The 13138-nt window shown below is 34.9% G+C and overlaps 2 protein-coding genes and 1 long non-coding RNA gene across 4 annotated transcripts in view; 1 reads left to right on the top strand and 2 right to left on the bottom strand.

Annotated features, from left to right (window-relative positions):
• LOC141432577 (uncharacterized) overlaps positions 1-13138 on the top strand; it is a 347176-nt gene that overhangs the window by 190902 nt on the left and 143136 nt on the right.
• LOC141432323 (uncharacterized) lies at positions 304-2732 on the bottom strand. Of its 2 annotated transcripts, none has more exons than XR_012451816.1 (3): positions 2644-2732; positions 2368-2497; positions 304-376 (listed from the first exon to the last, which is right to left on the bottom strand). XR_012451816.1 is itself a non-coding variant. In XM_074093868.1 (3 exons), the coding sequence occupies exons 2-3, from the start codon at positions 2432-2434 to the stop codon at positions 1400-1402; spliced, it is 504 nt and encodes a 167-aa protein (XP_073949969.1). In that variant the 5' UTR covers positions 2435-2497; positions 2644-2732; the 3' UTR covers positions 749-1399. The 2 variants fall into 2 exon arrangements, 1 of the variants encoding a protein (XP_073949969.1); XM_074093868.1 differs by lacking the exon at positions 304-376 and adding an exon at positions 749-1836.
• On the bottom strand, positions 7488-8833 carry LOC141432322 (uncharacterized). The gene is made up of 2 exons (XR_012451815.1): positions 8649-8833; positions 7488-8218 (listed from the first exon to the last, which is right to left on the bottom strand). It is a non-coding gene; the product is annotated as an uncharacterized lncRNA (long non-coding RNA).

The raw sequence follows: 13138 nt of genomic DNA, 5'->3' as shown, positions 1-13138 counted from the left end.
AACTTATAACACCCCTCTTTTTTGCGCCGGGAGTTAAAAATAGTGCAAAATTTCAACGAAATTGGTCCAATGAATTAGCCGTGGAAACATAAAATACAGTATAATTACAAACCTATCATCAAGGAAAGATTTTTCGGCTCATTCTCCAGCTCATTTTCTGGTATTCTCTGTGTTGATTTTGGCCTCCGGTGTTTCTCTCCAGATATATACAGCAGGTTCCGAACTTTATCAACTAATTTGCCTTTAGCCGGAATATATTTCCACTGATAGACTTTGCAGTTGGAACCGCTCTCATGAAATAAGTCCCAATGTTTTCGCTTGGAAGAGAGATACAATCCTTGCTGCAATCAAGTTGTAATCCTCTGCTCTTAGTTTACTGAAAATGAAAGTAATATTTTAATTACTTTGTATTTCGAAAACAAAGTTATGTACTAACATGCAACTACAATCTAAATACAACTACTATACAAACATTGTACAAAACTACTATAATTAAGGACTTGAGCCTGGGTCTGATAAGAAAAACCGGTCAAGTGCGAGTCGGACTCGCGCATCAAGGGTTCCGAAGAAATTTGTCTTGTCTGTCTGTCCGTCTGCCACAGCCAATTTCAATACGAACAATCAAACAAACAATCACTCAAACAAATCTTTCCTCTTTATTATTTTAGTATGAAAAACTTATGAGCCTATGACATTTCAACATATTTCTTAAGTCTGTTTTTACCAAAAAATTGGCAAAAAAACAGACGTTAAACGCTAATTTACCTCCCAAAACGGCCTCTCATGTTTAAAACTCATTAATTTATGTTACAAGTTTTGTCTTTGGGTCCCCGACTTACATATGTGTACCAATTTTCAACTTGATTGGTTTATTCGTTTCGGAGAAAATTGGCTGTGACAGACGGACAGACAGACAAGACAAATTTGTTCGGAACCCTTGATGCGCGAGTGATGTGAAGTGATCCTTTAAGGGTTCCGTTTTTCCTTTTGAGGTACGGAACCCTAAAAACAAATGTTGTCAAGTATTGCAATAGCAGTCTGTTGTCAAAACTGTATCATTATGAATGACTGAAACCTGAACTAAACTTTACTTAGGTATACAAAGATCTAAATTCTAACTAGGAGGATACCTCAAGGCAAGCATAATATGAATAATAAGAATATGGGCTGGTCATATCTAGGATAACAGTGGAAAGATAAGAGTCATAGGACACTGAGTGCAGACAGTGCGGACTTACAGAGGCAAGCAGGTTTACTGGATAAAGGTGGCATGAGACAGGAACACGGTAGGAACTGGAGAAGGATATTTTGTAGGATTCAGCATAAAACTTCGCTAATATAATAAAAGTGAAGTTTTTTTTGTTCTACAATATCTACTACTTTATAACTGAATTTGTTATTACTTGTTCACTATATATGTATATATATGTTTTATAATAATGTCTACAAGTATATTGCGTTTCTTAGCATTGAGACATTGATATCTTTTATAATAATTAAGAATGCTGCTTCCATGGGCAGATGTTTGCAACAGTGTGTTGATGTCAAAATCCGGAAGAGGGGGTCTATTTATGTCCTCTAAAATATTTGTGATGTCATCCAGAATTGGAAGACTTGAGAAACTGTCTCCTGAGACTTCTTTGTTAGTTCTAGCAGACGAATGTGATTCATGATTGGTGTAAACTGTGTTTTCAGATAATGCTTCAGTAGTAGCAACGGACTCCAACAAATCTTGAATATTGTTTCTTAATATAATTCTTTGTCCTATGTGAGGACATAGTTCCTTGAGATAAGTATCTGTCAAATCCTTGAAGTTCTCTATAGATATGTCATTATCTAAAAAATATAATAAATATCATTAGTTTAGACTACGGCAAAGACCAAACCGAGAGACTGGCTGTGCATTTTAGCAGTTTGCCGCTATAGATACAACCTAGGCTGTATGTGTTATGACGTCAACACTTCTTACACATCTAATTCTTTTTTACTCACCTCATCATTTAGCCACGAATACGAGTACATAAGCCCTGTTTACCTATATAATATTCACCTGAGGCCTGAGACCCGAGACCCTAGCACAGTTGGTTTATCTATCCATTTTATATATTTCCTTGGAGTCATTGGTAGATAAAATGGGTCGATAAACCTTACCGTGCTAGGGCTGGAGAACCGACTATTCTCGTCGATAATCAGATAATCTTGGCATTAAATCAAGATAAGCATTACGTTGCGGATATAATATTCGATTCTTAAGACTGTTTACTATATAACAAACCTGCTAACTAAAGCTTGAATCTACGAATGCAAGTAACTAATTAATAACAAGATTACATTAAATTGGAATTTGGATTAGATTTGGGTATTTACCAAGGAAATTCTTGATGATTTCTTCAGAAATGCTCCATTTCCTTAGAAGAAGGACTGTTTCGTCCATTTTTACCGGAGATCATAGGTCGCGTGGCAAAGTATAAGCGAAACTTCTATTGTGGAAGTCAGCCTAGGACAAACACAAAAATATAAGAACACAAAAGAATGGTCAAGCGAGACCTAATTACTTATGTACCAAGTGAATAGACAAACTTCTGACAATAAATCGACTGACGTCATCCACTTATCCGTAATGAAATGATAATCTTTACTTACCTTTTAATTTTTATGCACAAACAGCCAGCAGCACAGCAAACGAACGCCCACAATTCAAATACACAACACAACACAAACAAAATGGACGGGCGGGGTTCTCTCTGGCTCCAGCAAAGTGTTGCCAGAGGTACTTTTGGAAATTCCCCGCATCAAGTTGAAAAAATCTCCTTTTTGTAGTAAAATTCCCCCCTGAGTTTATTTCTATGTTTAGGAAAAATATAAAACAAAAAATATTATTAAAAAAAATCAACTTATTTTTTGTACAGGTTCGCCTTAGGCATCGTTTTTGTTTGCTCAAATTTCACACAATCTTGTATGATATCTTTTGTTTGCATGATTGCAACTGTTGTGTCAGATTATACAGGCTGGCCCAAACATCCTTTTTCTTCTTCTATTTAAGAGTTGCACTCTTGTCGGTGGAGTAATTGCCACTTATCCCTGTCTTCCGCCAGCCTTTTGACCTCCTGGTATGATCCTGGTTGACGTTCTCACGTATTTGTTGGAAATAATTTATTCTGGGTCTTCCTCTTCCCCTCTTCCCCTTCCCTTCCAAAATATTCGTAAAAAAACTATCGTGCCTCATTAGGTGTCCTATCATCCTTCCTCTTCTTATCCCAATAGTCTTTATTTCTTTCTTAGAGATTGGTTGGAGAGAAGAGATGTCTGCTGAAGACTATTGGGCCCAAACATAGACGTTAAAAATTTTTTTTACGTTGCTTACGTCGGACCATTCTCAGTGTAGGCTTCCGTAACCGTTACTACAATACGAATGAAAAAAAAAACCTGTTACTGAAAATTTTAACCACAACGATCAAATCGACGGAAAAAGCAAGTTAAATCATAATATACTTAAGCTCAGGATTGTATTATTAACTTCCTGCATAATCTTTTTTATACTTCAACTACTAATTATACGGTTAAAAATTAGATTTTGCTTAATAAAAATTGAAAATTGGGCATCGGATGTGACAGTTCCGACAGTTTTAATTGCTTTTTCGTAAGTTTTTTTGTCATAACTATGTGGCACAACCGACATTTTAAACAGGACATTTTTAACTGTTTTTGTTGGAAGTACCACATTCGACTGTTTTGACTGGTAATTCTTTGCCATTTTTTTGTTTTAAGTGGTAAATCTGTCAATTTTAATTGGACGGGTGTTATTTAATTATTGTAGGATGTGGATTTTCCGAAAATGTTAGTCGGTTCAACCAATTTTGTTAATGTCTTAAGTTGCTTTTGCATACAATATTTTACTATAAATTATGTCATACAAATTTTAAACTATTTATACTATTTAGCCACTTTTATGCTATTTAAATTCGTTGGTTTTGAAATAGGCAATTCAAAATTAAGTTTTCTATGCGGGTTTTACAATCATATTTTTTATTTTATTTTAGCTTTAATAATAATAATGTGAAGCATGATGGATGTCCCATTATAAGGGTTTTATTTTCTACTATGGCAACACCACGAGATGAACAAGATATACCACCGTCAATGTTATTTACTTTAAGATTGTGTGTTTCTTGGTTGAAATACTAATTTTTGTATATTTCTTGGTTGAAATACTAATTTTTGTATGTTTCTTGGTTGAAATACTAATTTTTGTATGTTTCTTGGTTGAAACACTAAAACTTTTCATGAAAAAATGGCAAATAAAATGTAAATCAAGCCAAGAATGTACTGAATCTTGGTGTAAAACTGTGGTCTATTTTAAATTAAACTTTTTAGGTCTTGACTGTAGCTTGTGAATATTAAACCAAGAATTAAAAGTTTTCGTCCGAAAATGTACTGAATCTTGGTGTAAAACTGTGGTCTATTTTAAATTACACTTTTTAGATCTTGACTGTAGCTTGTGACTATTAAACCAAGAGTTAGCAGTTTTCGTCCGAAAATATACTGAATCTTGGTGTAAAACTGTGGTCTATTTTAAATTAAACTTTTTAGATCTTGATTGTAGCTTGTGAATATTAAACCAAGAGTTAGCAGTTTCTTGGTTGAAATACTAAAACTTTTGATGAAAAAATGGCAAATAAAATGTAAATCAAACCAAGAATGTACTGAATCTTGGTGTAAAACTGTGGTCTATTTTAAATTACACTTTTTAGATCTTGACTGTAGCTTGTGACTATTAAACCAAGAGTTAGCAGTTTTCGTCCGAAAATTTACTGAATCTTGGTGTAAAACTGTGGTCTATTTTATATTAAACTTTTTAGATCTTGATTGTAGCTTGTGAATATTAACCAAGAATTAGCAGTTTTCGTCCGAAAAAGTAACAGTATTCAAGGAAATATTAAGTAATATTTCTTTGAAAATTGTGTACATGCTTATTTTAAAGAAGATTACTTGCATCAAATAACATTTTCAAGAAATTTGATATTATTGTTAAAACGCTGTAGCGTTTTGTTGCAAATCAATTAATTATTTTACTCAAATTTGTCCATTTTGCCACAAAAGTATATGAAGATTGAACTAACTAATTTAGGTTCTTTCTTTAAAAAATGTGATATTGTTGAGTTGAGATATATTTATTTGATGAAGATTTATATTTCTCACTTCAACAAACAGTGCTTGAGAGAGTTTTGCGTTTTGAAATAAGACATCTTTTTTTCTGTGTAGTCTATCATTATGTCTGTCCGTGACCACTTCATGCTTAAACTGCTAAACCGAGGACCATAAATGAATTTGGAATTGAGATAGTTTGAAACTCTGGGAAGGACAAATGATATAGTTTTTCTATATAGTCGCGAGCAACGGCAAATAAATAATAATTACGATTTATGCGCACAACTTATACTTATAACACAATCTAAGCGCTTGCTTTACTAAAAAAACGACTTTATAATAACATGTTTTATCCTTATTCCCGAAAAAAATAGGTATAGGGATAGCTGAATAATACATGCACATATTATTAGATAACCGTTATTGGATATTATAAAACTTCTCAAGTCAGATGTTATTCTTCCGCGTGCATCAATAAGTAGGGTTATTCCGATATTTTTTCTTCCAATAAAAATTGGTAACGAATCACTCCAGCGGGAGGGTGATTGACAGATGGCCTGTCTGGATAATTGAGACGAATGCGAGTCTGCTTGTCTTACTCGATAAATCTCTTCGCGAGTTTTTATCGATATTTTACCCCTCATTAAATTTTGACGATACGATAACATCTACACTGTTTTACATAAACGTATGGCACAAAATTCAGTATATTCCTGTAGACAATGCCTATTTGCCAATAACCGAAATAATAATAATATTCGCCGTGGCTGAAAGGTGGGACAGTGGCCTTATCAGTCACTGGACCTCTCTCAATTTAAGTTTAGTTACTAACATAGTTAAAGATTATTTAGTTACTAACAAAACAATGTTATGAACAATAAGGATCCCTATCCTATTGTGGTCTGAAATAAATGTTTTATTTTTATTTTATTTTTTTATCAAATTAAATACTGGCTGTTTACAGTGTACTACACTTATGCAAAAAGAGATATTTTGCATAGTGTAGCCATAAATAACTAGAGTACAGACTGTATAATGTTAATATTAGATGTGGTAAAGTTTATTCAAAAATGGTTCTATTTTAACTGTGGAGACCGACAAAAAAATTGAGTTTTTCTTTGTATAAAACGCATAAAAAAGCCTCTAAAAATGTTTGTAGGTACTAAATGTTAGCCCTTAACGTCAAAAATGTTGCAAAAGAAAGTAGAGATCGTTTAAATTTTTACTTTTCATTGTCAAACTCAAAACGAGTAGAATCATCGTCCGAGAAACTTTACAGACATAGTTCACAAAGTAATATCCGATATCATCTAAATGCTATATTACCACAGGCTAGGCACATCCTCGTAACAATCGCGACCTGAAGTGCTCTCCACCAGTTAGTCTTAGATCCGTATCTAAGTTTCGACCCCGTAATGGCGCTGAGAGATAAATGGCAAATGGAACTCCGCCGAATAGCACTGAATAAATGCACTGTGCACCGTTTGAACGGCGTGTTTTATGACCTGTTTAAACTTACCTGCGCTATTAAATGTAACGAATTAAGACACAAATGTTAGTGCTTTTAGTTTGAACGCAGAAGTTACTCTTAGCCTTTGCTCTAACCATTTCAACAGTATGCTATTTGTAATTTGAAAACTGAGACCACTTTTACTGTGTACTGAGCTACTTTTGCTGTCTACCTATTCTGAAATACGTAGGATGTTAAATATATAAGGGAATTTCACACACTAGGACTTAACGACTGTCAACGTCAATCAACGTCAAGTTGTGTCGCCAGGAGGCTCTGTCAGCGTTCAAACATATTTATTTGATGTTTAAGCGAATTTCGTGTCGTGATCGACACATTGAAGATCTGTCTTTAATTTCTGCGTGTTTTAAACACAGTTTAGGCTTATAATATTTAAAAACTGTATGTGTTGTATTAATTGCATAGTCATTGAAGAGCGCATGATACTTGACACTAAAACTTTGTTTAGAAAAAGAGTAAAAAAAAACTTGAATAACTGACTATATGCACCAATAGTAAGTAACTGTAGGGGAGACCGGGGTGCGACTTAACAAAATTTATATTTTCAGTTGTAGCTTCAAAACGCCTAAACATTTTGAAATGATTTTTGTGTCAAATGATGTCCAAACTATTCAATAACCATATCGTTGGTTTTAATTTGACAAGAAATTGGTACCTTTTAAAAAAAGTCGATTTTACTTAGGAAAGTCAGAAATTAATACTTACCCCGCGATCGGGGCTACAATTAACGGTTCCGAGGTAAAAATTAACAAAAGGGGCAACAATTAACATTGTAAGTATTTTCCTCTATAAATAAAGAAAACGCAAAATTACAATGACATTTCTTTATTAAGCAATACAATTAATATTAGACTTAAATAATATAGCACTTTGTGCCTGCAAAAGCGATATAAGTATATAGAGAAAGAAACCCAAACAAAACCTCTCTATATAATAACAAAAATCAACAAATAACTATCTGAATGATTTCTTATTAACAGTTACTTTTACTGTTATATTATTGAAGGCAATGTAAGTTTTCAATAATCACAATGTTCACTTATATATCACAATTTTTAATCATATTCATCGTCTGAATCACAATTTTGGCAAATGTATGAAACAGTGTTGCCTCTGATATATCCGGACTGAGCCCACTGCTTGCACAAGATGCACTGCACCAGATGTGTCTTCATTGTATGAGACACCACAAATTATACAGAAATATTCATCTTCTGCACTGTCGCTGCTTTCTTCCAATATCCTTTTCTTTGCCTTTTCCACTTGTGATGTTTCCTTTTGTTTTCCGTTTTTAGCTGTTTTTCCTTTACCTTTTCCTTTGCCCTTACCTTTATCCTTTCCTTTATTATTTTCTTTAAATAACCCCTTACCTTGCTTTTTTTTCTTTCCATCGTCTTGATTCTGCCGTTTTTTTCTTTTTAAATTTCTGTTATTTTCTATCACTTCTACTGCTTGTTTTTCCGGTGTGTCGGTGAGTATGGCAGATTTTCTGGTGCTTAGTCCTGCAGCTGGTCTGGTGCTTGGTTGTTAGTCCTCATGCTGTAACGTTTAAGATAAATAAATAATTAGGTACCGTGGTGAATATAGCTCAGCAGCAGCTCTTTAAAGTTAGGACAGATGGACGGACAGACGGACGGACAGCATAGGCTTAGTAATAGGGTCCCGTTGGGCACCCTTCGGGTACGGAACCAGAAATTGAATCCAAAGGTATATACTGTTAATACTAACCCCACATACGGGGTAAGAATTAACATGTTAATACTAGCCCCGTATGTTTTGTTAATTTTAGCCTCATGGATACCTTTTCAATAAAAAAAAATGTAATTACGAAATAGTGTACATTAGCGTTAGTAAAGTTATGTAACATTATTAAGAATAAACCAAGCTACTGCGAAAAAAAAAATATTACGGCGGAATCAAATATTCAATACGTAAATCAAAAAATCGTTAAGTGAAAAAAGTTCGTTACCTGGCCAAAATAGACGCACATCACAAAACTCACTCCCACGGTGCACTGAGCTGGACTGACGAGTCTCAACCTGTAGACCGCTGTCACAGGGACAAATTTTAGGAATCACTGGTGACGTGCTGTTTATAGTTTCTTAGAAATTCGCTTGTTAATACTTACCTCTGTTAATTGACGCCCCGGCCTCCCCTACAAAGAAATAAGATTTTCTTCAAAATAGTTCAACAAGCAGTACCTTAAGAGCGCACATCTAAGACAAGACCTCCTTCACTAGCCAAGGTGGAGCAAGTCCGAGAACACTTAAGCCAGAGCTCCAAGGAAACTCCTAGATTGCATTTGTGTGAATAATGGCCCGCGGAGTTGCTTGCACTATTTGCCTCGCTACGAACTTGTGTCAACAACCTTTGGACCATTGTGGCACAATTGTTGCAGAACGTACCCTTTGTGACGCTAAACAAAGATGGTTGCTGCCACGAGAGATTTAATTGGACTTAATTGTGCGATTGAGAAGTCAGCACCACAGACACATGGTCGTGCACCTGGCTTTGTCTATATGTATTATCAAACCATAAGTAAGCGATAATTAGTACTACAGAGGCACTTAGTAGTAGTAGTAAAGATATCGATAACAAAATAGATTTAAATCAGATTTTAGATGAATCTGGTTTCAGTTTGAGTAAGTTGATCAATAACATAAACAGACTGGTGAAGCAATATGAAACGTTCATGATTAAATTCTTTGTCGAGAAAACGTTTGAAATCTTTAATTAAAAACGAGTTTCGGATGCGCCGGTTTCATAAAAATGGTAAAAATAATTGACAATCAAACTGTAAACTTATAAAAAAAGTTATTGCGCGGCTTCGTGCCGGTGGGAGCCTTTGAATGTGAAATTTTAATGCACCACGCTTGCATACGCTTTTAAATGGAATTTTGATATCGGAAATGAAGCAACAAAACAAAGAACGTATCTATGCGGTCTTTTTGAACGGACTTTATTCGACAAAATGATTTGCCCTTGGTATTGAAATACATGTATAAGATAACAGCATGCATTCGTAAAACAAAAAAAAACCTTTAATTGCCATAGGAAACTGGATAATGTATTATTTGAGCTAGGTAAACAGTTTTATAATAATCTCGTTGGTTTATTATTTCAATCAAATAACTAACCTATATAAAGCTACACAAACTGTCTGTTCTCTAAAGGCAAAATGAAATTCTTTTACAGATGACTTTTAGTCGGTATAAGGGTAAGGCCGCGAATTTTAACCAATGTGACATAGAAATAACATAAAAAAAATACGTGACGTTACCATAAAACGTAACGCAAATTTTTATAAAGCCTAGATCAAACTGGTAAAAATTCCCATTAGATAACGTATGTATGAAAAAAAAATACATGTCATATAATAAAGTGAAGTTTTTATTTTTACTAGAACTTTCTGACGATACTGATCTTAAATCTGTCCTATATGAGATCTATAGAGCTAAACATGAGAATGTGGAAGTAGAAGTACCCTCTAGTTGACGAACATCTTTCCAAAAGTGTATCTTTACATGCCTCTCTAATACTGCCAATAAGGTGCACATTTATAAGCATAACGAATTTGGATGTGGTTTTTTTTTATTCGACTGGATGGCAAACGATCAAATGAGTAAGAGATCACCACCGCCCATAAAAATCTGCAACGCCAGGGGTATTGCAGACGCGTTGCCAACCTAGAGGCCTATGATGGGATACCTCACGTGCCAGTAATTTCACCGGCTGTCTTACTCACCACGCCGAAACACAACAGTGCAAGCACTGCTGCTTCACGGCAGGATTAGCGAGGAAGATGGTGGTAGCAATCCGGGCGGACCTTGCACAAGGTCCTACCACCTAGTTGTGAGCATGCTTGTGACTTCGACTGTACAAGCTATTAAATACCTCAAAGAAATGGCCAAAACCCTAAATCACAGGTTTTACCAATTTAGGAAGTAGTATCTTAGTTAAGTGGACAATGTAAAAAGATGTTTTTGGAAATAAATTATTATGATTATTAAGTTTAGGTAACAAATGAACTAAGTAGGTAAGTGAATTTTTCCGTTTGTCTCTCACTTTAAATACGCTATGCATGTAGCAGGACGTGAACACAGAACTCGCCACAATTCTCTTGTGCCGATCCCTGCACCTACAGATTAAAATTTATTTAACTTCAAAATATCCATCTAACTAACTTACTGTGCGTGCAGTCATTGGAAACCTAATAATAAACTGGTGTAAGTTAGAATTTTTCTGTGTGAACTTCCCTTTACCACATTTTTTCGTTACGTTATGTACAAAATACGTAGCATTTTGTAAAAATGTAACGTAATCGTAACGAAAGTGTAACGTATTTTATACAAAAAATCGTTTATCATGGTGAATAACGACATTTTGAACATAATAACACATGCCACTTACATGGAAAAGATTACCCTATCGTATGAAAAACAACCAGTTAAAAATAATCACTACTTACCCTTTAAATCGAACAAGCACTTTCGACGTTTTTTCGAAAAAAAACCTCCGCGTCACTTTTGATGGCTGTTTGTCAACAAACTGATGAGATTTATTTATCTCATCGATGTTGCCCTATTAGAGTATTAGTTGCCAGTGTACAAAAACAAATTTCTACCGAAATTGGCGTTAAAGGTAGCTTAATTAAGCGTCACCTAAGTATTCGTAACGAAAACGTGGTTTTTTGGCACGTGAAAAGAAATAAATATAAAACATGAAAATTATTTGATTATCATGATTTCGCAATCGGTAGGACTATCGTTATATCATAAATTTTGTTTAAACAAAATCATGATCATGAGAAGTTAAATAGCATGAAAATAATAAGGTATTAAGTACTCGTGGTCAAAAAAAATAGTCAATTTCGTTACGTTTTGGACGGTAATATATTTTTATTATTTTTTAAAAGGGTTTAAATCAATTATCTCATTTGCGACCTTGAGAGTTTATATCGTGTCATATAATAAAATAAAAATTAAACCTCTAGGTGTTATCAGTTTTTTTTTATCAGCGTTCCAAATTTGAAACGTCCAAATTGGTCAAAATTCGCGGCCTTACCCATAAGTCGTTTATAAATTTAGATACAGTTTGTAATGAGAAAATTGGGTGTAGGTAGTTAATATTTATTCTGCTCACATTGAAAAGACTTAATTAAACTGTGTACTTAGTAACAAATTTTCCACTTACGTTTATCGTTTTTAAGATTCCGTAGTCCTTCAAGTAACCCTTATAGTTTCCTCATGTTCATCCAAAGATAGTATTGAATTTAGTCTGTCAGTTACATTATCAGAAAATATTGTATACGCATATTTAATTTCGTCATTCAAACAAAAATTTACAAAGCTGAAGCACGTTAATGTACGGGAGTGGGAGCCGGTGACGTCATTCCTAAGTAAAAACTGTACAGTCAAGTGCAAAAATATGTATCTATTCGAACCACTCAAAAATATGGTACCACGGCCTTATTACGTCGGAATAAGAGTCTGTGGTAGGTATATAATTTTTGAAAGGTTAGGTAAGTCCAGGTCCAGGTTTTGCAGGTGGTAGGACCTTGTGCAAGGTCCGCCCGGATTGCTACCACTATATTGATCGCTAATCCTGCCGAGAAGCAGCATGTGCTTGCACTGTTGTGTTTCGGCGTGGAGAGTAAGATAGCCGGTGAAATTACTGGCACTTGAGGTATCCCATCTTAGGCCTCTAGGTTGGCAACGCCCCTGGTGTTGCAGATGTTTATGGGCATTGGTGATCTCTTACCATCAGGAGACCCACTTGCTCGTTTGCCATCCAGTCGAATAAAAAAAGTCCATATTGCACTCGACCTTTAAGCGGCTAACGTCCATATTTTTTTGTTTAATTGACAACAGAAAAAATACGTATCCGATATTTTCTGAAAATCTACTATATATATTTTTAGGAATCTAGCCTATTAGCGTTAGAGATACAGAGGGATCGAAGTTCGTATCGTACTATCCCTCTCACTCTTGATAATAATCAGCGTCAGCGGGACGGCACGATACCTACTAATTTCAAATTTTGCACTTCGTAGTACATACATAGGGCCAGCAGGACTACAAAATTCAAAAATCGAAGTCCGTATCGTACCATCTCTCTCACTCTCGTATTAAATAATATAAGCGTCGGCGGGACGGTACGATACTAACTTCTACACACTAACTACAGGTCACTTCTACAATGAAAAAATTATCATTTGCGTGACGCTTAAAGAGCTTGATTTCAAACAAGAGCTGAAACGCGATACAAAAAGTATGGCGGCCGTCCGCTGTCTGGAATGTGCCTTTAATAAAATTTTGCGTCGACGCGACGCTGTTATGAACTTGCAAATTAATTTAGACCGGTTTTGGAAACTCAATTTTCGGTTTATTTTATCCGTCAATATTTACTGAATATCAATTATCCGGTAGGTAGGGCCGGCCGTCGCCTCCATCACTCGGC

This window comes from Choristoneura fumiferana, chromosome 11, assembly GCF_025370935.1.
Source record: "Choristoneura fumiferana chromosome 11, NRCan_CFum_1, whole genome shotgun sequence".
Taxonomy (NCBI): Eukaryota; Metazoa; Arthropoda; class Insecta; order Lepidoptera; family Tortricidae; genus Choristoneura; species Choristoneura fumiferana.
The sequence above is the reverse complement of the archived record's forward strand: the minus strand, read 5'-3'. Positions and strand labels throughout refer to the sequence as shown.

Excerpts from the sequence above, each read along its gene's own strand:
- LOC141432323 (XM_074093868.1), bottom strand. The coding sequence starts at position 2,434 with ATGGACGAAACAGTCCTTCTTCTAAGGAAATGGAGCATTTCTGAAGAA. Across the intron at positions 1,837-2,367 it reads AATCATCAAGAATTTCCTTG|ATAATGACATATCTATAGAG; the intron begins GTAAATACCCAA and ends TATATTTTTTAG.